The sequence below is a fragment of the Artemia franciscana genome, chromosome 19, assembly GCF_032884065.1.
Source record: "Artemia franciscana chromosome 19, ASM3288406v1, whole genome shotgun sequence".
Taxonomy (NCBI): Eukaryota; Metazoa; Arthropoda; class Branchiopoda; order Anostraca; family Artemiidae; genus Artemia; species Artemia franciscana.
Window position 1 is genome coordinate 8,681,621 of NC_088881.1, and position 23,849 is coordinate 8,705,469.

Here is a 23,849-nt window from a genome sequence, read left to right on the forward strand (position 1 = left end):
AAAATTAAAACGGATAATTTTTTTTTACGTATATGATGCGGGTTGTATCATTGAACTTTCCGTGTGTAGGACTTGTATATTTTTGCGGTATTGGAACATTTTTTACTGGATGCTGTAATTGTTTCTGGGCTTTAATTTTTCTCGTTTTTCTTCTTATTTGGGGGGAAGGGGGTCTAAGTTGTTTCTTGCATGTGGGTTAAAGTTTTACCACAAATGTAGAATGAAAAACAAAATTAAAATTAAAATTATGTATCATTAAAACAAAAATGAGAAGGAATGAAAATGAAAATATTGAAGTCATAAAAGGAAAACATATTAATTTTTTTAGTGACGTCACAATGAAAAATGAAATGATGTCAAATAGTATATATATATAGATGTAATGCGTGCTATTTTTTAGTTTCTTTTTAGTTTTCACTAGCGAAGCGTCAGGGAAGCGTCAGGTAGTGCTCCCAGAGAAGGATATTTGAGGATTTAAAAGGCAGTGAACTAAGGATGGATTTCAGGTAAGGAATGTTTATGCTTTTTTCAAGGAGACTTTACTGAGTGGATGTAAAGGTGCGTGTTTCATAGCTATGATAAGGACCAGAAACATACATCTTTTCTTTTTTCACAGCTTTTCTCACGGAATCCGACCAATTTTTAGGAGATATCTGCATGTCGGATTTTGTCGAAATTTGTTTTCAAGTCGGAAAAAGTAGGGGTTAGCATTTTTAGGATTCGTATTTAAGTTTTTGAATTTGTTTTCCCATTTTTGTTCTTAGGCTAAAATAATAATGTGTATTATATTCAAGAGGATACCTATTAAAACTAGTATTCTTACATGAACCAATTGTTATAATTTATAAAGGCTTAAGTTTATTCGGAGTTTTAAGTTTAATACGGAATTTTTACATAAAAGGAGGTAAGAAGCTGAGCCCTACGTGAATTAGTGTTGAAACAGAAACAAATATAGTCAAAGTGTTTTTTTCTCAAATCTTTAAATCATATTTTAATAGTAAAGAAAATATACCGAATCAAAACAAAAATTAAAAACTAGATTTTTAATACAATAGAAAAATAGTTTCAACAAAAGGACAAAATACCCATGGATAACGGAGCTCCTATAACAAAAATTCTCAAATATCAAATTTGGAACATTTGGATTGTATTTTATTTTTCACCCTGGTGATTGAAATCTTTACCTTTCTTATATAATATTTTCTTTCAGTGTGGTTATAAATGCAAATCCAGGGGGGGTTGACTAAGAGATCAGTGAAGTTTCCGTGTGTAGGACTTGTGTATATTTTAGGCATTGGAATATTTTAATAATATTTCTATTGTTTTGTTGATGTTTGGTTTTTGTTTAGGGGGGAGGGGGCTTAACCGGTTTTTTAGATGTGCTTTACTTTTAAAAGTTATATATTTTTATATTGATGCATTTTTTAGGTATTGGACAATTTTATGGAAATTTGTTTCGTTTTGGGGTATTAATTTATTAAGGAGGTGGGCTGAATCAGTTTCTTAGATGCCTTTTACTTTTAGTGTTTGAGTTATAAAAAAAAAGTTTAAGTAATGCTTATCAAACAGTATGTGGTAACGTTTTTGTAGGTTTGTGGTAAAGTTTTAAAACTTTCAAAAACAGAGTTTTGGTACCGGAAGATATATCAAAAGACTACATGTTGCATGCTGATTTCGAATATGTAAGTTTCACGAAGTTTAGTCTAATCAATCGAAGGTTAAGGGTCTGAGAAAATTTCTCGATTTTTGAAAAAAGAAGGGAACCCGCTGAAAGTTATAGAATCTTAATGAAAAACACACCATCAGATTCTGTTTATACGATAACCCATACTTTAGAAGTTTCAAGCTCATGCCTGAAAAAAAATAGAATTTGTATTTTTGAGAGATGAAAGATCCCGGATGCGTATTTATTTGTGTGTTTTTCTTAGGGGTAATCGTATCGACATAATAGTACTAAAATATCGTGAGAGGGGTCATTCAGTTGAAAATTAAAAGTTCTAGAGCTCTTTTTAAATGAGCAAATAAATAAAAGGGCGACTGGGCCCCTCTCCCACGCCCATTTTTTCTCAAAATGGTCTGATGTAAATTTTGAGATAGTCTTTTTGTTCAACAGAGTTGAAAGGCTTACTAACTATTCCTTGGAGATATCTTCATCCCCAATAGCCCAAGGGGAAAGGTCTAAGTTGCAAAAAATACTCATTGTTTACTTACATTATTTGCTATTGGGGAAAATGCGTATATTTGTTTGGGGGGGGGGGGCTGGATTTTTTGCTCGTGGGATTTTTCACGTGGATAATTTTTTTGTTGGGAGGGAGGTTCTCAGGGGATGAATTCATTCAGGATAAATTCACACTAGGAGAATTTTCCGGAATTCCCTTCTGATATTCTTCTTATGTCCTGCTTTCTTATTGTCAACTCAATTTTACGAGTGGAAATGTTACGGATAATTGTCCGAGTTAAATTTTTACTAGAATTGAAAAGTCTAGAGGATGAATCTGTGGGGAGGAGGTATATATCCCTTGAGTTGCATTGAGATATCCTGGCATTACTTAAAAAATTATCAGAAAAAAAAAGTTTTTTCAACGGAAAGTAAGGAGTAACCTTAAAATTTTAAACACAATTTTCTTCCCCCATGACAAATTCCTTTATGGAAAGTTCCCCAGACATATCCCTCTCTTCTCAACCCCTCCCCCAACCAAAAAATCCCCCCTGAAAATGTCTGTACACTTCCTAATAACCATTACTATATGTAAGCACTGGTCCAAGTTTGTAGCTTGTAGCCCCTCCCTTGGGTACGTTGAGGGAATATGTCTCCAAAGACATAGGTTGCAAGGTCATTCGACTATGTTCATTAAAATGGCTATATCAGAATTTTGATCCTGTGACTTTGGGAAAATAATTAGCGTGGGAGGGATCCTAAGTGCCCTCAAATTTTTTGGGTTACTTAAAAAGGGCACTAGAACTTTTCATTTCCGTTATAATGAGCCTTCTTGCAACATCCTAGGACCACTGGGTCGATACGATCATCCTGGGAAAAAACAGCGACAACAAAAAAAAACACAAATAAACACGCATCTTTGATCGGGCTTCTGGCAAAAAATACAAAATTCCACATTTTTGTAGATAGGAGCTTGAAACTTCTAAATTAGGGTTTTCTGATATGCTGAGTCTAATGGTGTTATTTTAGTTAAGATTATATGACTTTTAGGGGGTGTTTCCGCCTATTTTCTAAAATAGGGCAAATTTTCTCAGACTTCTAACTTTTGATGGATAAGACTAAACTTGATAAAACTTATATATTTAAAATCAGCATTAAAGGCAATATTTTTCATGCAGCTATTGGTATCAAAATTCCATTTTTTAGAGTTTTGGTTACTATTTAGCCGGGTCGCTGCTTGCTTACAGTTCGCTACCACGAACTGTTTGATAATATTGAAGGTTTGCATTTACCTTCATTCCCTTTGGTTAAAGTGGTCATTTGTTAGATTTGTGGTTTTTTTTATTTGGGGAGATAAGGTTTGTGTATTCAGCTTGACCTACTCATAAAAAATTATATATGTATATATAAGTTTTGTTTGTTTTTGGTTAAAACTTGCATTTATTACATTTTTGTTTTATAGGAAATAAAAGTTTCATAAATCAGAATTTAGTTTTCGTTAGTATTTGAAGCTTTTGCGTATAGTGTCTAAATTGTATTTAGTATATAAATTTCTATACTAGAAAGGTTTTATTTTTGTATGTTTATTTTGAGATTTCGTGGCTTAACTTTTTTTGGGATTTGCTAAAATTTACTTTGAAGTAAAGGATTTGTGCTTAGATTAAAATGTTTGTAGTCAGATTAAAATATTTCTTGTTAATCCGGTTTTATTTCTTAATTGGGGTTTGGGGTTATGATTTTGGACTTTAAGTTTTGTTAAATATGTAGTTACTATATACGAAGTCAAAATTTTCTTGGGAAGTGTTTAATTTTTCGTATATACACATGCACTGCTAGTGGGAGGAAAATAGGGGGTCGGGTCTAATTATTAATACTAATTATTAATGCTTAATTATCATTTTTCATTATTAATTATAAATACTAATTTTTAATACTATTATAGTATATTTAAGTTAGTTGTTTAGGTACTTTTCAATTTAGATTACAGTTTTTGTGGCAGGTGTTGGACTTTTTGTGTATACGGGACGGAGTTTTTCGTCTGTGGCAAATGTTGGATCAAAGGTTTAAATTTTTTGTTTAGGCTTATGTATATTAGATTGAATATTCTTTTTTTAAGGGTTCTAGTCTTTTTTGGCATTTTATCTGTTTTCTCTCGGGTTTCAATTTATATTTAAGATGTCAAAGTTTTGAATTGGATTGGGTTTGAGTTTTTTAAATTATGTTATATACATAATATATATATATATGTATATATAAATATATATATATATATATATATATATATATATATATATATATATATATATATATATATATATATATATATATATATATATATATATATATATATATATATATATATATATATTAGTGCTCATAAACTTTATAGTGTTCGAGTTTAAATTTGTTTAGGTACCTTTTACATGTGGAGTACAATTCATTGGGTTTGTTGTTTGACTTTCGCATACCGGACGGAAGTTTACGCTTAAAACAATAAATTTTGGTCCGTGGTATTTGATTTTTAAGTCTTTTGTTTAGTTTTTTTGTACATTCGTTTTTTAGTTTTCTAGTCTATTTCTCTTGCTTAAGCTGTATTCTGTCGGGTTTTAGTTTATAATTAAGTTAGCTTTTGTTAATTAAGTATAGTTTAAAATTTGTTTTTAATATTTAGTATTTAATTTCTAGTAATGTTTAGTTTTAATGTGTAAAATATTAGGATTCAATGAAGTTTGACCAATTGGATTTAATTTTAAATTTTTGTTTAGATATGTTGTTATATAGTTTATATTTTGTTGTATAGTTTTTATATTGTTTTATAAATAAGATGTATATCAAAAACCCTTTAGCCTTTAGCAGCACATTATACAGCCTATAAACAAAACTCGAGGAAAAAAATGTGAACTAAAAAAAAATTAATTTTTATTAACAAGTTCCAAATTTTGACCGAAAAACACCGACCATAATAAAATTCAATTCCTAAGAGCGAAAACAAACTGTCCCCTTAAGTGTCATTCCTTAGGTTTAATCCCTAATCCACACCTAGGACAGAAATAGGGGCCTTCAGCCATTCTTCTAGCCTCTATTTTTCTAGGGAGAATTAACCAGCTTCTTAGATGATTCCTTTTTTCGGTTTCCAGTCCGTCTATGGTGTTTAAACTGTTTTCTTTCGGGTTTTAGTTCAATTCAGGAGTAAAAGTTGTTAATTATATTGGGTTTTGGTTTTTTGATTAGTATCTGTTTTTTTTTGTGCTTGAGGTTTATGTTACTATTTGATGTTTCAACTATTTTGTGTGGGCTTATATTTTTTAATTAAGGTGCGTTTTAAATTTTTATTATTAATTTTTAAGTAATTTTTCGTTCTATTTTAAATTTATTTTGGATTCAATGGCTTTGAGCCAATAAGATTTAACTTTTAAGCCTGCAGGTACCTTTGTAATCATGGTGTGTTTTGATTTAGTTCCACGGAAAATCGTCAAAATACCATAAGAAAGACAAACGGGTTTTCCTTGATTTAAAAACATTATAATTAAAAAAAAAATCCTCAGTTACGCATGAAGTTCATTCCGAAAAATTTACTTGTAAGCCTTATCAATTACTATTTGTCCAGAATTACTAAAATACTGCAAGGAAGACAAAGAAAACTTTCCGTGTCAAAAACTGTATTCTAAATAATTTGTTAAAGTCCGAGTGTTCGTCAAAATTCATGCGCAACTGAGGATTTTTTTTTTATTATAATGTTTTTAAATCAAGGAAAACCCGTTTGTCTTTCTTATGGTATTTTGACGATTTCCCGTGTTAAATTTTTCATTAACAATTTTTTTTTTGTAGAAGATTTCTATTTTCTGTAAAATTGAATTTTTATATTCAAGCTCAGCATAAACAATTATATGTTGATAGATTTGTTCTAGTCCAAAGTTCGTATTTTCTGAGTTTCGGTTAGAGGAAGGGCATCTTCAATCTCCAGTCTCTGATAACCGCATTTTGATATTTTCTTATATTTTTAGAATTGTCACAAACTAGCGCTTTGCTGAAATTACAAGTGACCATTAAAAAAACGCGTTGCTCTTTCAAGATCCAAATATAGTAAGTCAATGTTGCACAAAACAGACAAATTTGAGCCCAAGGTCGTAATAGCAAGGTCCAATGTCTTAATACCTTATTTTGTTTTCAGGTAAAAATGAAGACGGTCCTTTTGTATGGAGTCAGCCAATTCAAGCGTTGATCAGCACCAGCTTTCTCTGGGGTTATATTACAACCAATATTCCAGGTGGTAGATTAGCAGAAGTGGTTGGTACAAAGTATCTTCTTACCGGTTCGATGCTGTTAACATCAGTTTTGACCGTTCTTGTACCTCCTGCGGCCTATCTTGGATGGCAATATGTTGTCTTTATTCGAGTTCTGATGGGGATTGCCCTGGTAAGTGTGCTTTTCTTAGGAATTATTTTTTAACCCTAGCAAACAAAAACACAAGGGAGGGGCTCCAATATTCCTTGCCAAATTTCCTAATTTTATTTAACTTTTGGTGACTTCTTTTTCCAATTTTAAATTGAAATATTTTTCATTGCTGACCTTTCAATTTTACAATTTGTCGTCTTTCAACTCAATGTGAATTGTATTCCAATGGCAAAGTAAGACCTACAATCTCAACAATCTAATTCACTATGTCTATCAATATATAGTCAAAAGCGTCATGTCGATTTGCCGGTTGTATTACAGCTTAGATACCAATAAAGTTATGAAAACTCAATTTTTTTGGGACACAGTGCGCAGTAGCAATGCTAGCGGCTGGGGACAGGAAACTTGCAGTCTGAATCTAAGAGTCGGAGCAATTGAACTGACCACGTATGCAACAAAACAAAATTCCTTTCCCGCCTATGGTGTTGTAGTACGATCTACGTGTCGGAGCGTGGACTTGGAGGAGGTGCCAAGCTCAGAGCTCTGTACCAAAGGCTTCTCGCTTCTCATGGGCAAGATAGGAGTTATCATAACTGTATTGGTATTTAACCTGAAGGTTGTATGTTATTTAGGTATCCCGTAGTAGTGCACCCAAGGAGATTTTTAAGGAGAGTTTTGGCTCAAGCTCCATCATACTGAATAATAAAATAGAAAAGTTTTGGCTCTGCATATAATGACTGGAGACATCCCCTTTCGTTTAACTTTGTACGGAAAATTTTAGTCATATACTGTCAATCAATCATTAGCAATAAAGCGTTTTTAAATAGAGAAAATTACCTGTATTTTTATATGTTTATTATCTTTCTGACAATGATCAGCATTGACATTTCAGAAATAAAGAATCGGTCAATCTTTTGGTACTTTTGAAATGCTTGTTAGGCTATATTTTATACCATGCTATACTTTATAATTACGAATTGAGGATACAAGGAAATATATAGCATGAGCTTTAAAACTGAGCAATTGGGCATAAAAGAACGCACGTCTTAGAAGGTTTATGGCTGTAGTTCCCTCATACTGAATAATAATACAGGAGATTTTTGTCTGTGCAGATACTGGCTGTAGAAATCCCATTTTGTTTACCTTTGCACGAAAAAATTTTAGTGGTATATTGTCGATAAATTATTAGCAATAAAACATTTTTTACGATCATTCCTACCATCATCTATGTTGAATTTTATTATGGGTGGTAAGGTGATTAGGGAAGGAAGGGTGGGTTCGGGAGGTAAGGGTGGACTCGGGAGGTAAGGGTGGGGTTAGGGAGGTAAGGGTGGGTATGGGGTAAGGTGGGGTCGGGAGGAATGAAAGGGGGAAGGGACAGTTGTATATTAATGTTTAAGAGATATTGGATTTGTTATTATAGGTAAGTAGATATGTGGACTTTCGCGCGAATACAGACCCTCATAGGCTTTCCCCAGCGCGAAAGTGTTGTGTTTTATTTATCTATTTGTGAATGTTGAAATAAAAGACTTGAACTTGAAAACTTGATCGAACTTCCTATTTCAGAATTAAGAAATTGGCCTTGATCATTTTGTTTTAATCTATTTTTCACTTTGAAATGCACGTTAGGGGAGTTAAAACCTTTCAATGTCACAAATATTAACCAGTAAATATAAACCTATAATTACGAATTAAGGATAAGGAAATGCTCAATATGAGCTTAAAAACTAAACAATTGCTGAGACAAGCATGCGTCTTAGTGAGTTGGCCAATAGTGAGTACTGCATTTTTCACCAAAAGCACTTATTTATTTTTACAGGGTCCATCCTTCCTGTCTATGCACCCAATGATAGCAAAATGGATTCCACCTACAGAGCAAAGTACCATTTCAGCGCTGGTTTATGGAGGTAATTATTCTTATATGTTCCGGATAGAATAATTTTCTTTTCAGTTTGTATAATTAGAGCTTTCTCAGGAACGCTTTATGAACCTTCTAAGGATATTATTTATTTATTTTGCCAATTAAATGGTAAATAGTATAGGTATATCTATCTTTTCGACTATGTTTTAATATCTTAGAAATACCAACGAATCTTATCCCAAAATAGAACATGTTTGTCATGGACTACTGTCCCTTGAACTCATATACTTTCAAAATCTTGCTTTTTTGTCTTACCTATACTATCTTGGACGAATGAAATTTATTTAAATTTGTCTTTTTTGACCTGTTTTGGACTTAAGACTACTTTCATAAATTTGTGCGGATATGCCTATAATTACATATTTTAGAAAGTAAGACACAGCGTAAGATCTACTTTCTCATTTTCCTGTTATCTGATCTAAATATTTCAAGATAGGCTGGGATAACCTTTAAGGTGTAATTGAAAAATTATAACTGAAACTAATTTGATTCTTTCTACCAATATCTGAATTAAACTACAGAGCTGGACGATGTGTACAGTAAATATTAATTAATACAAAAAATGAGTGGACTTTGCATCATAACATACGAAACTAAAATGTTACTTCTAAAAAGAATTATCACTCGATGGCTTTTTGCCGCATTGTGCCAAAACCACTGTTCTGTAATATATCATAAAATGCCACGAGTAGAACAGTTTTTTATTATTTTGATTTGTGTAAAAATGTTTAATTCAAGTTCAAATGACTTAATTAAACTATAGTTAAAATTCAAATTTCAATTGATACCACAAAAAGACCACAAAAAATAAACCCTTTCCTTATTTTTTCGAAAAACATTCCTAAATTCGACATTTTGTAGATAGGGATATGTAAATTTCGCAATAAGATCCCTTTTCTAAGGATATAAAATTTTGATGGATTGATTTGAATTCTTTTTTTGGAACATTTTAAATATCGATTCTTCTAGTTTCTTGGTCTCGTTCTGCAGGTTTATATCCACAGTGCCCCTCTACAAAAGTTGATCCTTTGTTTTATGCTAAATATAATGGAAACACAAAGATAAATAAAATAAACTTGGTTAATACTTTTCATTCACGATACTGTAACTTGCATTAGCATTTTGCTGGTTATTGCTAGGTGTCACTGGTTTTTTTTTTTTTTTTCTCCAAGGGAAACTTTGGGCTCCGTCAATGAATTTTGTACCGTGAGCTTTGACTTTATTCTTTTAATAGGTGCTGAGCTTGATACGGTGTCAGGTCTTCTGCTAACCGGTTTTATTATTGAGAATATTGGATGGGAAGTTGTGTTTTATATTGAAGGCTGTTTTGGTGTCGTTTGGGCCGTATTCTGGCTGTTGATAGTTCATGACAATCCTGAAGAACTTCCAAAAATAAGTGAAAAAGAGAAAACATATATAAAACACAAATCGCAAAAGATGTACATGTGTCAAATAAGGTAAATAGTCTTTTAAAATTTTACAACCTTCTAAAAAAAATCAAAATCAAAATAATGTGATGAGGAACTACATTTTATTAAACGGAAATATCATAAATCCTCATTTATAAACTCATTTTTGTCTTTACTTTTCTGTTAAAGATTTGAAGCACTCCTAATAGAAATCCCATACGAAAAAGGAAGAATAAATGAACCAGATGAGGGGGCGAAATTTTTATTTTATTGCTGAAATAATAGTTAATTTTGGACACTGATGCGAAAAATTACAGCTCATTTTACAAAGCCATTGTTTAACAAAGGTTAAACGTTTATTTATAGATTTGGATTAGAGCTTGAGATAGCTTTTCACCACATCCAGGGTAACACAGGGTTTGGCATTAAAAGGAATATGAATTAAATTAAAAATATAACAGGCTTCAAATGCATCATCTCGAAACAGTTCCATATGAGGATGGCTGAATCTTTCTTAGCTTCCCCCTTTTCACGTTAACATTGTGAATTTTAAACGTTTTCGAAAAATCTAGAACAAGGGCAATATAAATTTTTTTTTCACAGTATTTGTAGAAGAGCCTATTTGTGTACATTGGTTAACAATATCTTTTAAAGTGGAATAAAACTTTTTTTTAGAGTATCTCAGGGAGAGCTTATTTGTGTACAAACAATTGATTTCGTTCAAAATTTAAAAAGTAAATTGCATTTAAACCCTTATTTAAGCATCCGTATGCTATTAAAAGTTTTCATGTCATACTTTACTTTCATTTGTTTTTTAATATTGGCAGATAAATCTTATATGTTGCAAGTCACATAAATATAAGACTTGTGCTGGTAATGTAAGGGATAGCTTTTTTGGTATGTCTATGTCTCAGGAATAATTAATTTTAGTGAAAGTATATTTTCTAATGTATTTTTTTTGTGGCCATATTTTGTTGAAAATCTTGCATCTGATCTACTTTAACTTATTTTTTTAATTATATAAATTCTGATATTACTTGCTTCGAATACTCAATTGGAAAAGAACATTTAACCCTATCTTCAAACATTTTTGTTAGAAGTATTTGCAGCATGGCCTGTAATGCCCTAAATTGAAATAAAATGTTTTTCTAGGCCTTGCCAATACCCTGGAAATCCATTTTGACATCGATGCCCTTCTATTTAATTTTGATAGCTAATATTGGCCACAATTGGGGATTCCTCATCCTTCTAGTGGATTTGCCAATATACCTAAGGACTATCTTTGGCTTTGACATCAAAAGTGTAAGTTTCTTTCTATTTATTTCTCCACTGCTCCTCATAAAACAAAAATTAGTGACTGGTGTTCACAGTCACTTAATATTGCTTTTAATGATGTAATCACTTTAGTAGATTTCAGGAAGAAACTACTTAGAATAGACACAGATGACAGGGGTTGAATGGATATACTCATTTGGAGTACTACTATTGGTCAAAGTTAGGAATATCCTTCTAGCTACTCTTTCACTGTATATCTTAAGGTTTTTTACTTCAAAAGTCATTAAGACACTATCTTTTCCAAGTACTTGTCAACAAATTCAATTTTGACTCGATGGGTCTATATCAGTGATTCCCAATGTGGGGTTCAGGCCCCACAGGTACCCCATGGCAAAATCTTGTGGACCATGGGCAGGACGTTCAGCCTTTGTCTGACAATACCTTAAAACCTTAATGGTAGAACAATGTCTACATTCGTTCACATTATAAGAGCAAAACCCACTTGATAGTTTTGTAATGAAACCAAGCATTGTATAAAACGTGTTGTATTTGGAATATATTTTAATTAGCATTAAATATGCCAAGAGGTAGGCCCAAAAAAAAAATACCAAGTTAATATCCCATGAAGCTTTCTTCAAGTGAATACAAGAAAAATTTTCAATAACAAGATTTAACTATTACAAGCGAGGTATCAGATAGAAATGTTTAATGGGGCATGACCCAAAACGGATTGGGAATCCCCAGTCTAGATACAACGTCATATTGCTACATTTTTTGATATTCTTCTAATTTTAGCCACCTTAAGTAACAAAAACAGTAAGGATTTTATCTATGTGCAAGTTTCAGCAAAATGTTTTTATTTCTCAACATGGTTTATTAATGGATAATATTAGGCATAAATCTTAATGATAAGGTGTTCAAAAGTAATCATCTAAACATTGAGGCAGGATGCCTCTTAGCATTAATATTACTTACTCGTTTATTTGACTTGGAAGTGCTTCCAGGATAGTCAAGGACTATATTCTTAAGATAGTTCTACCAAATAGCTTATACCAGAAAATAGGATGAGACGACAAAATGTTAGACGAAATGATAATTCCAGAGTCTATTAGTGAAAATTGGTAAGCATGTTAAGGACATGCACAAATTGACTTGTTTCCCTGATTCGACCATCTGGGATGCTGAAGGGAGAGGAAAAATTAAAAACTGAGATTTTTTTTTACTTACTAATGGGATATCAGCTCAATATTGGATTCAATATTGGATTGGATTCCCAATCCTTCCCAACTAATGGGAAGCCAGTGAAGGGGAGGGATCTGATAAAGAAGAAGGAGAAGAGGTGGAAAAAGAGGAATTAGAAGAAGGAGAAGTTACAGATGATGACGACTTTGGGAAAACGGCACGAATGGAGCCACGGGCTTTGTGCAAGTTTTTTACAAAAGGGCAGTGCACCTGGGGCATTAACTGCAGGCTAGTACTTTGTTCTTATATTCTTTTAAACTTGGTTTTTCTCTAAAAAAAAAAGGCTGTTCATACAACTTGACTATCTTAGTTCTATGACCTTAATTTTTCTGCCCTAGGAATGATGCATGGACCGATAATATATACACTTATAATGCCAGATTTGTCTCTCACTCAATCGGACTATCTGTCTCGACTTTGTCTATAATTAGCCATTGCTTATACTATATTATGTTGTATTATATTATAATTAGCATTGCGACTTTTTTTTATAATTTGCCATTGCCTACATCTCTTCGATTTTAATTCAAGAATATATGGAAGCTACATTACAAGCAGGTTCATCCAAGCCTACAGGAAACGCACGAAATATGTGATATTTGTGGATAATATAAGAAATTATTGGAGAATTCGTATATCTTGATTATTCATTTCTTTTGTCCAAAATACCAGCTAAATTTTTAATTAAAATATACCTGTATCTTAGTTTTTATTGTAAAAAATAAGAAATTATTATAATAGAAGAAATAATAAAAGAAGTTATGTTAATGTAACTAACAAAGCTTTATCGAAGATACATTAAAAGCAGGTTAAATGCTAGAAATGCAATTATCTTGCAGAAAATGCAAAAATATCTGATATGTATGCATAATATAAGACATTATTTTATTAATATCTTGATTATTTGTATACATCTTGGGAGGGGGGACGTACCAGAAAAAGCTCACTCCCCCTCCCCTGCTATGTGTAATTGCCCTACTGTAATTTCATCATCAAAAACCCTTGTTATTGTTAAAGGGAATGTTGAAATTTTCTTATCTTTGAGCGCAGTTAAAACCTATTTGCATTCGTATAAAACAAAAGGCTAGTGGAACCAGGGTTGTCACTTGGATTCTATTCCTACCAAAATTGTATTTTTACACACCTCTATATCTATTGTTTATCTTTTCCATTTGTTATAAGAACTATAATCAAGACTGGCTTGTAAACCCTATATGAATTCGAGGACTGTTTATAAATCTGATATGTTTATTATCCAAAAGGGCTATTTGTCGTGTTCTGGTCTTACCTTTTTTAAAATAGGTTTACTATAGCCTATCATGTCAGTAATTGGTAACAAGTGTCTATTGCCTACTTAAACTTCGGTAATTGTAAAATAATAATTGCAAATTGCATTCCTTACGTGCAAAAAAAAATCATTGTTTGATTTTGTTTTTCTTCTGCTGACATGTGAACCAAAAAGGTCTTTCTAACCCTAATTTTGTCATAAAATAAGCAATGGACAATGCTATTTGATATGAAATTACCTGACTATCATTGGTCTGCACACATATGAGCTCAAGGGAGGGGAGGGAGGTAAAAACAAATTTCTTCGGCTCACATGTCATCCAAGAAGGCCTTTCTGACCAGAGGTTTGTTATAGAATAAGCAATTGACAATGTAGCAAACAATTTTGCTTAATGAGAGAGAAGTGTCCAAAACACAAAAAAGGGCGTGTTCTTATGTCCCAGTTTTGAAGTTCTCTTGGGAGGAGGTCTTTGGGTTGGCTGCATTTCTCTTCAAACGGGTATGCTGACTTTTATTTATAAACCTATATGCAGAGTATATGCAATGTATGTGTATGTATATATATATATATATATATATATATATATATATATATATATATATATATATATATATATATATATATTTGTGATTTTCTATATTGAGTACCTGATATTTACTACAATTAAACCAAACACGAAGAATTATTTTACTTTTATTTTTTAAGTTTGTCTAACAAAAAGGAATAGAGGACTGTGGGCCGTTTCCAGAGGGATGGGTTACTCGACTTGCCCCCTCCGAAAAAAAGGAATAGTTTACTGACTCGTATAAAAGTAAAAAAAAAATCCATAAAAGCACAACATGTTGTGTTTTGTAAATTTTGTCTGTAGTCCCACCTCCGAAACCTGAACTCCGAAACCGAAACCTGAAACGAAGAACTCCTGAATGAGGCCTTGAGCGGCACCCTTCTCTCTTTGTAAAAAGTTTAGTCCCCTCGACCCGTACAGTGATTCTAGTGATTATCCGACTGGCTAGGGATGTTTAGGCGAGTATTAGGGACATATTCATATTCAGCATATATTTATCCATGTAGATTTATTTTTGTAAAATAAGATATATCTATTTTAAGGGCTATTTATATTCTAGCTTGAATTATAGATTTCCTGAAACTTTAATGTCTTTCTCAATTTTATGTGTGATGATGAAATACTTATGACCAACAAAGGTATGTAGATAGGGATATATAACTGGTATAGAAACTGGGAAACCCTCCCCTGGGGGTCATAATTTCAGGTGGAGGAGGAAGAAGGCCCCTCAAATGTACACTCAGCAGGGCCAACTGCCGTGTTCACGCGTCAGATGAGTTACAAACCTTCTCCCAGTAATGGGTTAAATTGCATGGTGAAGCAGAACACCATCGTGGGAGGATCCTCTATAGGAGGACAACTGCGGCAGGGCGTAAGATCCAGATTTATGGACAACGGCCTCTGTAAAGGGCTGCCTCGACCCTTTTGGGGTACCTGCAAGACTGGGAAACTTGCGGTCAATTTTTCCCACTTGAGGAGTGGCGCCCCTCGAGGAAATTATAGCCTAGCAAACAACACAGCACTCGTACGGGATTCTAATTATTGGATAATTTTCTGGGCTTGGTTTGCTTTGATGGGCGTTTTCGGGCTGAAAAACCTCTTCCTAGCTAATTTATCTACTATGGGCTGCCTCCCCGTAGTAGCATAATATTTGTAGGCATGAATATATAATGAGTCGGAGGTAATAGGCTTGGGACTGTCTGTGCAGGATTTCGACTCTTGTTGATAGAAGAGCATCGCCAAGTGCTGAAAACCATGTTGTGACCAAGATGGGCCCAGGATTGCACAAAGCCTCCAACTTACTGGAGGTCCCAGGGACTTCTTGCTGTCCGGTTCTAAGCCGGCTTAAGTGCTTCGGTGTAGACTTGAGAAGATATGTTGGTATCCATCCTGCACTGGTATCCGGGATCACTGCTTTTCTTGAGGCCAAAATAATTTCAAAGATTTAAAGAACATGAAAATTGGAACTTGGAATGTTACGACGTTAAAAAATGACTATCGCATCGACATTTTGACTGACGAATTCAGACGGTTTGAACTGGATTTATTAGGAGTTTCAGAAACTCATATCCCAGGGGTAGGAAGCATGAAATTAGGTGACATAGAATTTGTTTACTCAGGAAGGAAGGATGGGGTACATAGACAGGGAGTAGGGCTCATGATGAATAAGGAAGCTGCTAAGTCTTGTTTAGGCTGGGAAGGTATTAATAATAGAATACTAATTGCTCATTTTATGACTAAAAAGTTTAGGGTATCAGTTATAGTAGTATATGCCCCCATTGAACCAACTGACGGAGATACTAGTGACTCAGATGAATTTTACTTACAGTTACAGGAGCAAATAGACAGGGTACCAGGTAGAAATATGGTGTTTTTACTAGGAGATTTTAATGCCCAGGCTGGTAGAAATAGGGATAGATGGTATCCTAGCCTAGGTAAATTTGGTGTAGGAAAAGAAAACAGTAATGGCTATAGGCTTTTGCAATTTTGTAGGTATAACAACCTAGTTATAACCAATACGGTGTTTGGTCACAAAATGGCCCATAAGTTGACATGGTATTCACGTGATGGTAAGACAGCAAACCTTATTGATTATGTTATTGTAAACAGAAGACTAGCAGGATCAATACAAGATACTAGGGTGTATAGGAGTGCCGTTATTGATGTTAAAAGTAAAGATCACCATCTAGTAGTGTCTAAGGTTAATTTAAAGCTGAAATTTCGGAAGAGTAACTCCCTCCCGGAAAGTTATGATGTTGGTAGACTTCGGGATGAAAATTTGAGAAAAAAATTCCAGGAACAGTTGAGTACTAAACTTGAGGGTTTAAAATTTGACAATGTGGAAGATGGATGGAATAATTTCAGAAAAACAATTTGTGAAGTTGCTGATGGTGTCCTAGGGAAGAGTGCTAAGACTGCAACTAGGAATATTAGTGAAAAAGCTTTAGGTTTAATAGAGAGTAGAAGGAGTTTGTATAAGAATTATCTGAGCGATAGGTCGTATGAAAACAAAAGGAATGTAAAGAAAGTGGAGAAAGCATTAAAATATGAACTAAGGAGATGTGAAATGGAGGCGATGGATAAAATTGCTGAGGATCTGGAAGATGCGCCTAGACGGCATAATAGTAAAATATTATACTGGCATGTTAATAAATTGAAAGGGAATAGCCGATCCGGACTAGTCCCAGTTAAAGATAGAAATGGGGCCACAATTAGTGATAAGGAAAAAGTTAAAGAAAGATGGGTGGAACATTTTGAGAATGTGCTAAACCGAGATACAGTTGCAGGAAAAGATATAGATGAAAATGAAAAAGTTTGTGATACCTTGGATGTGAAGGAAGATTTGTTTAGTGAGGAAGAATTAGCGACAGTACTAGAAGGATTAAAAAATAATAAGGCCCCAGGTGCTGATAGTATGATTAATGAGTTCCTTAAATATGGTGGCTCTGAGGTTAGGAATAAGCTACTGAAGATTATGAACATGATTTTTGAAAAAGGGGAAGTACCCAATGATTTTAGGAAAACCTTAATTAAACCACTGTATAAGAAAGGTGACAAGAGTGAATGTCGGAATTATCGAGGCATTAGTCTGGTCTCTGTAGGTAGCAAATTACTGAGTAATATGATACTTTTTAGACTGAGACATGCTGTAGACAAAGTTTTAAGGGAAGAACAATGCGGTTTTAGAAAAGGTAGAGGATGTGTCGACCATGTTTTCACTCTTAGGTTAATAATTGAGAAGTCCCTTCGTTGTCAAACACCTTTGGTCCTTAGTTTTATCGATTATGAGCAAGCTTTCGATTCTGTTGATAGAACAGCGTTAACAAAGGTCTTATCGTTATATGGTATACCAGAAAAATACATTAAAGTGATTTGCGCTATGTACGAGAATAATACTGCTGCGGTTAAGGTAGGAAATGAGGTTAGCAACTGGTTTTGTATTAAATCAGGAGTTAAGCAGGGTTGTGTTCTATCCCCCTTTATATGGATCATTTTGATGGACTTCGTCTTAAGGAGCACAGGAAAGGCAATTGGAGACCATGGAATCAAATGGGGAGGAAGAACGCTCCTGGACTTAAATTATGCTGATGATTTAAGCATATTAGATGAAAGTGAATGAATTTTTAGAAGTTTTACGAGTTCAGGGTGCTAAAATAGGCTTGAAAATTAATGTTAAGAAGACTAAGTCACTAAGGTTAGGAATAAGTGAAGATGAACAGGTGACCTTAGGTAACGAAAAGATTGATCAGGTTGGGAGCTTCAGTTACCTTGGTAGTATTATTAGTAAAGATGGTGGGAGCTGTGAAGATGTTAAAAGTAGAATAGCTAAAGCTCAGGGTGTTTTTTCACAGTTGAAAAAAGTTTGGAAGAATAGAAAGATAAGCCTACAAACCAAGATTAGAATATTGGAAGCTACAGTGATGACAGTGGTCAAATATGGCTCTGAAGCATGGACACTCCGAAAAGCAGATGAAAATTTACTAGATGTTTTCCAGAGAAATTGCCTACGGATTGTTCTGGGTACCCGGCTGACTGACCGTATTTCAAACAGTAGGTTGTACGAAAAGTGTGGTTCAATCCCGCTTTCTGGGGCTATAATGAAAGAAAGGTTGAGATGGCTAGGCCACGTTCTACGGATGAAGGATGACAGATTACCGAAGATTGTCCTTTTTGGCCAACCGTCTGGGGCTACACGGAAAGCAGGTCGTCCTTGTCTGGGTTGGGAGGATGTCATAAATAAGGATTTAAAGGAAATCGGAACTTCCTGGGAGGGTGTAAAGAGGGAGGCTTTAAATAGATTAGGTTGGAGGAGGAGCGTGCGTAGCTGTGTTGGCCTCAGGCGGCTTGGTGCTGCAGTGAGTTATTAGTAGTAGTAGTAGTAGTATCAGCTCTTAATGATTTTTTATATTTAGAAGGACCTCGTGTCGCAGAGCTTTTATTTTGAATCCCAACTGGCATTAAGCCTCTGGTGAGCATATGAGCTCTTGGCTCTTCCAACCTCGTCAGAAGTGTCATATGAGCTCTTACCTCTTGTTTATAATATAATCACTATTAGAGTTCAGAAAGGAAGTACTTGGAATAGACACAGATGACAAGGATCGGATGGATATACTCATTTGGAGTACTAATATTGGTCAAAACTAAGGATGTCCTTCTAGTTAGCCTTTTACTATATATCTTAAGATTTTTACTTCGAAAGTTATTAAGTTATTATCTTTTCTAAACACTTCACAACAAATCTAATTTTGACTCGATGGGTCTATATCCGTAAATATCAATGTGGGGTTCAGGCCCCAAAGGTAGTGCATGACAATATTTTGGTTGGTCGTAAACAGGACATTCAACCTTTTTTTACTATAATTTAAAGCCTCAATGGTAAAAAAATGTCTAAATTCATGTACATGAATGTACAACCAAAAACCCACTTGTTAGTTTGTAATGACATCATAAGCGTATTGTATTCGGGATATGTTTTAGCTAGCATAAAATACACCAAGAGGACGGCCCGAACAAATTACCTTTTGTTCATAAACAAAACTATATTATACATTATTATATATTATACCTATATTATATATTATACATAACTATATTATACATTACCTATAATATTTGTACATAATGTCTTTTGAAGCTTTCTTCAAGTGAATACACTTAAAATTTTCAATTAGAAAAATTTAAAAATTACGGGAAAGGTATCAGATAGAAATGCCCAAGTGGGGCATGGCCCAAAACAGATTGAGAATCCCGGTCTACGTACAACGTCATTGTGGTACATGTTTTTGGATATTTTCCGAATTTCGAGTCTGGATGCCTCCTAGTACTGATATTACTTACTAGTTTATTTGACTTGGAAGTGTCTCCAGGATAGTCAAAGACTATATTCCTAAAATAGTTCTACCTAATAGCTTATACCCCAGAATAGGTTGAGACACCAAAAAAATAAAATCTTTGACAAAATGATAATCCCAGAGTATATTAGTGTCATAAGAATCTCAAAACCCCTTGTTTTCTACATATTTAGTCATCACTGCGTTGATAAATTTTGCTAAGTGCATTACTACAATAATTGAATGCATGCATATCTGTAAATTTTTATCAGAAATAGTCTCTTCCAATATTCTGATGTTCTATATTGTATATAGAATATCTCTATATGCAACATCGATACAGAGATATACAGAATATCTTTTCCGATATTCTATATTCTGAAAATTAACGCGCTGCCATTTTACGATGCAAAAAGCAATCAGATGGATTGAAACTTTGAAGAAATTTGTTTTCACTCCTTAAGACTCTTAGTATTTTTCATCAATCGTATTTTGCAAAACAACAACAATAATATACAGAAAAAAATACAACATTTACGTTCCTGGGGCCCAAACAAACATAGATATAATCATCGTTCATTTGATAAGATTGTTCATTTTCTGAAGCAACGACCCAATCTAAGAGGATATCTGTCTGGGGCTGATGTTTCTGCTCATAAAAAGAATTTAATCAAAACCTTATTCAGCACAAAACTCTATTTATATTTTGTCAAAAAATCCGAAAACAACGATAAAGGCCGTGCCTTTTAGTTCGTTCTTTGCTTACTTAATTTATATTTTAGAATGCTGTCATCCTGGCTCTACCATATTTCTTATCATGTATTTCTACTTTGATATTGTGTCTACTCGCCGATTTATACAAAAAGAGGAAATGGCTGTCCACCGTTGCAGTACGAAAGATATGGACTCTATTTGGTAATTGGAATGATATTACCTAGTTTAAGTTTCAAGTTTATTTATTTATTATCAAACGTTTGTTGAATATTGATTTTCGTTTAGGTTCTTGCGTTTGCAGGATTGTGGGTGTAATTATTTCTCGTCTCAGCAATCTGTCCGTCCGTTTTCTCTTCTATAGCCTAAACGTACAAACTTGGCTTGTTTTGGGTATCCTTACCGCGAACAATTTCACCATATTCTCGTCAAGGTTACCCTCAGTGCAAGAAGCTAGTACTACCCACCGCTCCACTTAAAAATTCAGTTTTAGTAAAAAGTTTTGCAGTTTCAGTTTTGCAGTATAGTAAAAATTAGTTCTCTAGCTTTACTGTTAGTTCTAGTACTAGAGCTTTAGTAAGCTTTACAAATTATTTTTCTTTCTGCTCAAAGACGGTTTACTTTTCATAGGTATTACTACCTGTTGTATTTTTCAATAAATAATTTTTGCTTTAAGGCTGAGCTATAGGGCTTTGGCTTGCTTTAAGGCTATAGCTGTCGCTCAGTTTACTTTTTTTTTGGAAGGGGGTCTTTAGTAACTTACATAAAACTCACTATTGGTATGGAGGTCGGAAATATATTTATAATTTTGAAGTATTAGCAAACTGGATACGTAACTTCATCCAGCGAGGATGTCTTTTTCTACGTCAAAAAAATGTTAAAACTTATTTTCTTTTTAGGTCATTTAGGACGAGCACTATGCCTCTTTGTAATTGCAGGCGCTGGATGTAACATTCAATTAATTATTGCAATGCTGATGTTATCACAAGTTGTTGAAGCTGGAAATTACGGTGGCTGGCTCATTAACCACATTGATATATTTCTTATATATTTCTTATTATATTTCTATATATTTCTATATATTCTATATATTTCTTATTGGCTCTTAAAATTACTCAGCTAACAATAATTGATGAAAAACGGGTTTAATTTCTTATAAAGCATTGACAACAAAATAAAATAAAAACTACACTTTAGCTAACCAAAAAATAAAAATACTCCGAATATTTCGGCCCCACGTCCGGGAGCCTTTCTCAACGGAAAAAAAAAACAACAGAAAAGGAGAAAATTACAAAAATTTAAGACTATTTTTAAGACATTATAAAAATGCCATGATAACTAAACCAACATAAAAATATAAACAATCAAATATATAAGAAACAAAAACTCACATTTTAAAACAAACACTCCTGCAACTGACTGTAACTTTAGAAAAACTGAAGCAATTGTTTATATTGGCACTTTCCTCTGCCACTACAAGCTGTAAAATTAGCTGTATATTGTTACTTAGCTGTAACATTATTTAGAGCTAACAATATAATTAGTAATGTTTATTTGTCTATTTTATGATAACATTTTCCCCATAGGGACTCTGTTTGGAATAACAAATGGTGTATCTATGCTGGTTTCCTGGCTGGGCCCAGTCCTGGTAGGATTCATGACAGATGAAAATGTAAGTCAGTTTCTACTTTACTCCTTTGTAATATTTTGATTTTGATTTTTGGTTTTTAGTCCGTAGTTAAAAGTGCGCTTGTGTGCTTTTATATATCCAAGAACTTTGAATCTGTAAGTTTTTAGAATGTTATAGTGGTTTATAACCAAAGATTACACGCGAAATCCATTGTCGTTTAGGGCGGGGGTTCGAGTCCTGGTGTTGGCGGTTATTTGGTTTGGAACAGGGGTCAGCCGTATGACTTTGTAAGCTCAGCCGAGAGCTGACCTAGCTCGAAATGGATATGTGATGAAATGTACTTACTTACTTACTTACTTGGGTCAAATTCGAGCCTTGTCCAGGCCCATCGTGGCATTCAGAATTTGTCGACATGCGTCTCTCCATTGCTGATGAATGTGATGAAATATGGAGGAAAACACGAGAAGGGTCAAATTGTTCTACCTTTAACTGTGCAATACACTCCCGACCGAAGGCAGGGTATCAAAAGGTCAATGCCTATGCTACGTAGACCATTGGTCAGCATGCAAAGTTTTCAAATAGCTTAAGTTTGCAATGAATCTAAGAGTTTACAGATAGTTCTATGAATGTAATGTGTTGCAAACACCACATTATAGATACCGAATGTGAGTCTGTCTCAAAAATACGCAAATACTACAAATCCGTGGTATTGGAAGCTCCATATTGATTTAATTTGAGGATAGAACGGTTTAAACATGGTACTCGACACTTTAACATCTACTATTGATAAAACTCTTACAGGAATTTTACTTTCACATGTTCAACTTGGGAGTTATATACTATTTGTTTTACTAAGTACTTAACCTCAATGAGAACCATGTAAAAGCACTGGGGATCTAACTGTTTTCACGTTTAAATATCTTGGACTCTAATTATTTTTAGTAGTAATTTTTGCTTGATGCAATGTTTCACAGCTTTTAAATTTGGCTCAATTCTTTTTGTATTTTGATTTAAAATCCTAGACTTTATTTGGACGTAAGGACCTTAGCAGATTTTTCCGCCATAAATAACAACTAGAGGTAGGGGTGGAAGTAGAGATAGAGCCTTGTTAATGATTTTCTAGTGTTTTGCTTTAGTCCTAATTTTTGAGCTATGCTTATTCGTTTTTTAATTTTGCTATTGTTTTGCAAACTTTGGTGCCAAAACGAAAGTAAAACAGTTCAAAATAGGGATGATACCTTTTTATTGACAGTGAAATATAAAATTATTTAACTGGATATTTCGAACACATTGAGTTTTACTGCTGATGATGAACACTGTATATGTGTTCGAAATATCCAGTTAAATAATTTTATATTTCACTGTCAATAAAAAGGTATCATCCCTATTTTGAACTGTTTTACTTTCGTCATGGAAAGGCAGTGTGGTCTTCGAAGTTATTTTGGTGCCAAATGTTTTTTAATTGGATTTGGAAAAAAATTTTCTTCTGAAGGACAACGTGCACGATTCGCCTTGTTTCTTATTTCTCCTTTTTACTACTTTTCAGTTTTTATCCTGATTTTACCCTTATTTTGCAGCAAACCCTTGAAGCTTGGTCGGCGGTCTTTATTATGGCTGGCAGTGTGTTAGCAGCAGACTAACACACTGTCTGCTGAAACAAATGAAAGTTTGTCGCTGAAACAATACATTGCATTTTCGAAAAATAGCCCAAGCCCACCAAGAATGAATTCGAATTGAAATGAAAACGGTAGCCTTTGAAATCACCATAACTAAAATGTTTTGGAGAATTACTGTTCTCCATCTTGAGCATAAAAAAAACATTTTAGTATGAGGTTTAAGACTTTGTTAAGACTGGAAAAATGAATTGAGAACATGTATATGTACTGCTTTCAGGGGCTATTCTTTGTTTCCCCCTCCCCCCGAAA

At 33.7% G+C, this 23,849-nt stretch overlaps 1 protein-coding gene across 1 annotated transcript in view; it reads left to right on the top strand.

The window, feature by feature from the left end:
• The window catches only part of LOC136039661 (sialin-like), a 62,928-nt gene extending 39,364 nt beyond the window's left edge, over positions 1-23,564 (top strand). The window contains exons 2-10 of the mRNA XM_065723562.1: positions 6,330-6,574; positions 8,373-8,460; positions 9,709-9,931; positions 10,559-10,583; positions 11,036-11,185; positions 20,366-20,498; positions 21,194-21,304; positions 21,881-21,966; positions 23,502-23,564. Coding sequence (XP_065579634.1) covers positions 6,330-6,574; positions 8,373-8,460; positions 9,709-9,931; positions 10,559-10,583; positions 11,036-11,185; positions 20,366-20,498; positions 21,194-21,304; positions 21,881-21,966; positions 23,502-23,564 — 1,124 coding nt within the window. The remainder of the gene's footprint in view (positions 1-6,329; positions 6,575-8,372; positions 8,461-9,708; positions 9,932-10,558; positions 10,584-11,035; positions 11,186-20,365; positions 20,499-21,193; positions 21,305-21,880; positions 21,967-23,501) is intronic.
• The last annotated feature ends 285 nt before the right edge of the window (positions 23,565-23,849 follow it).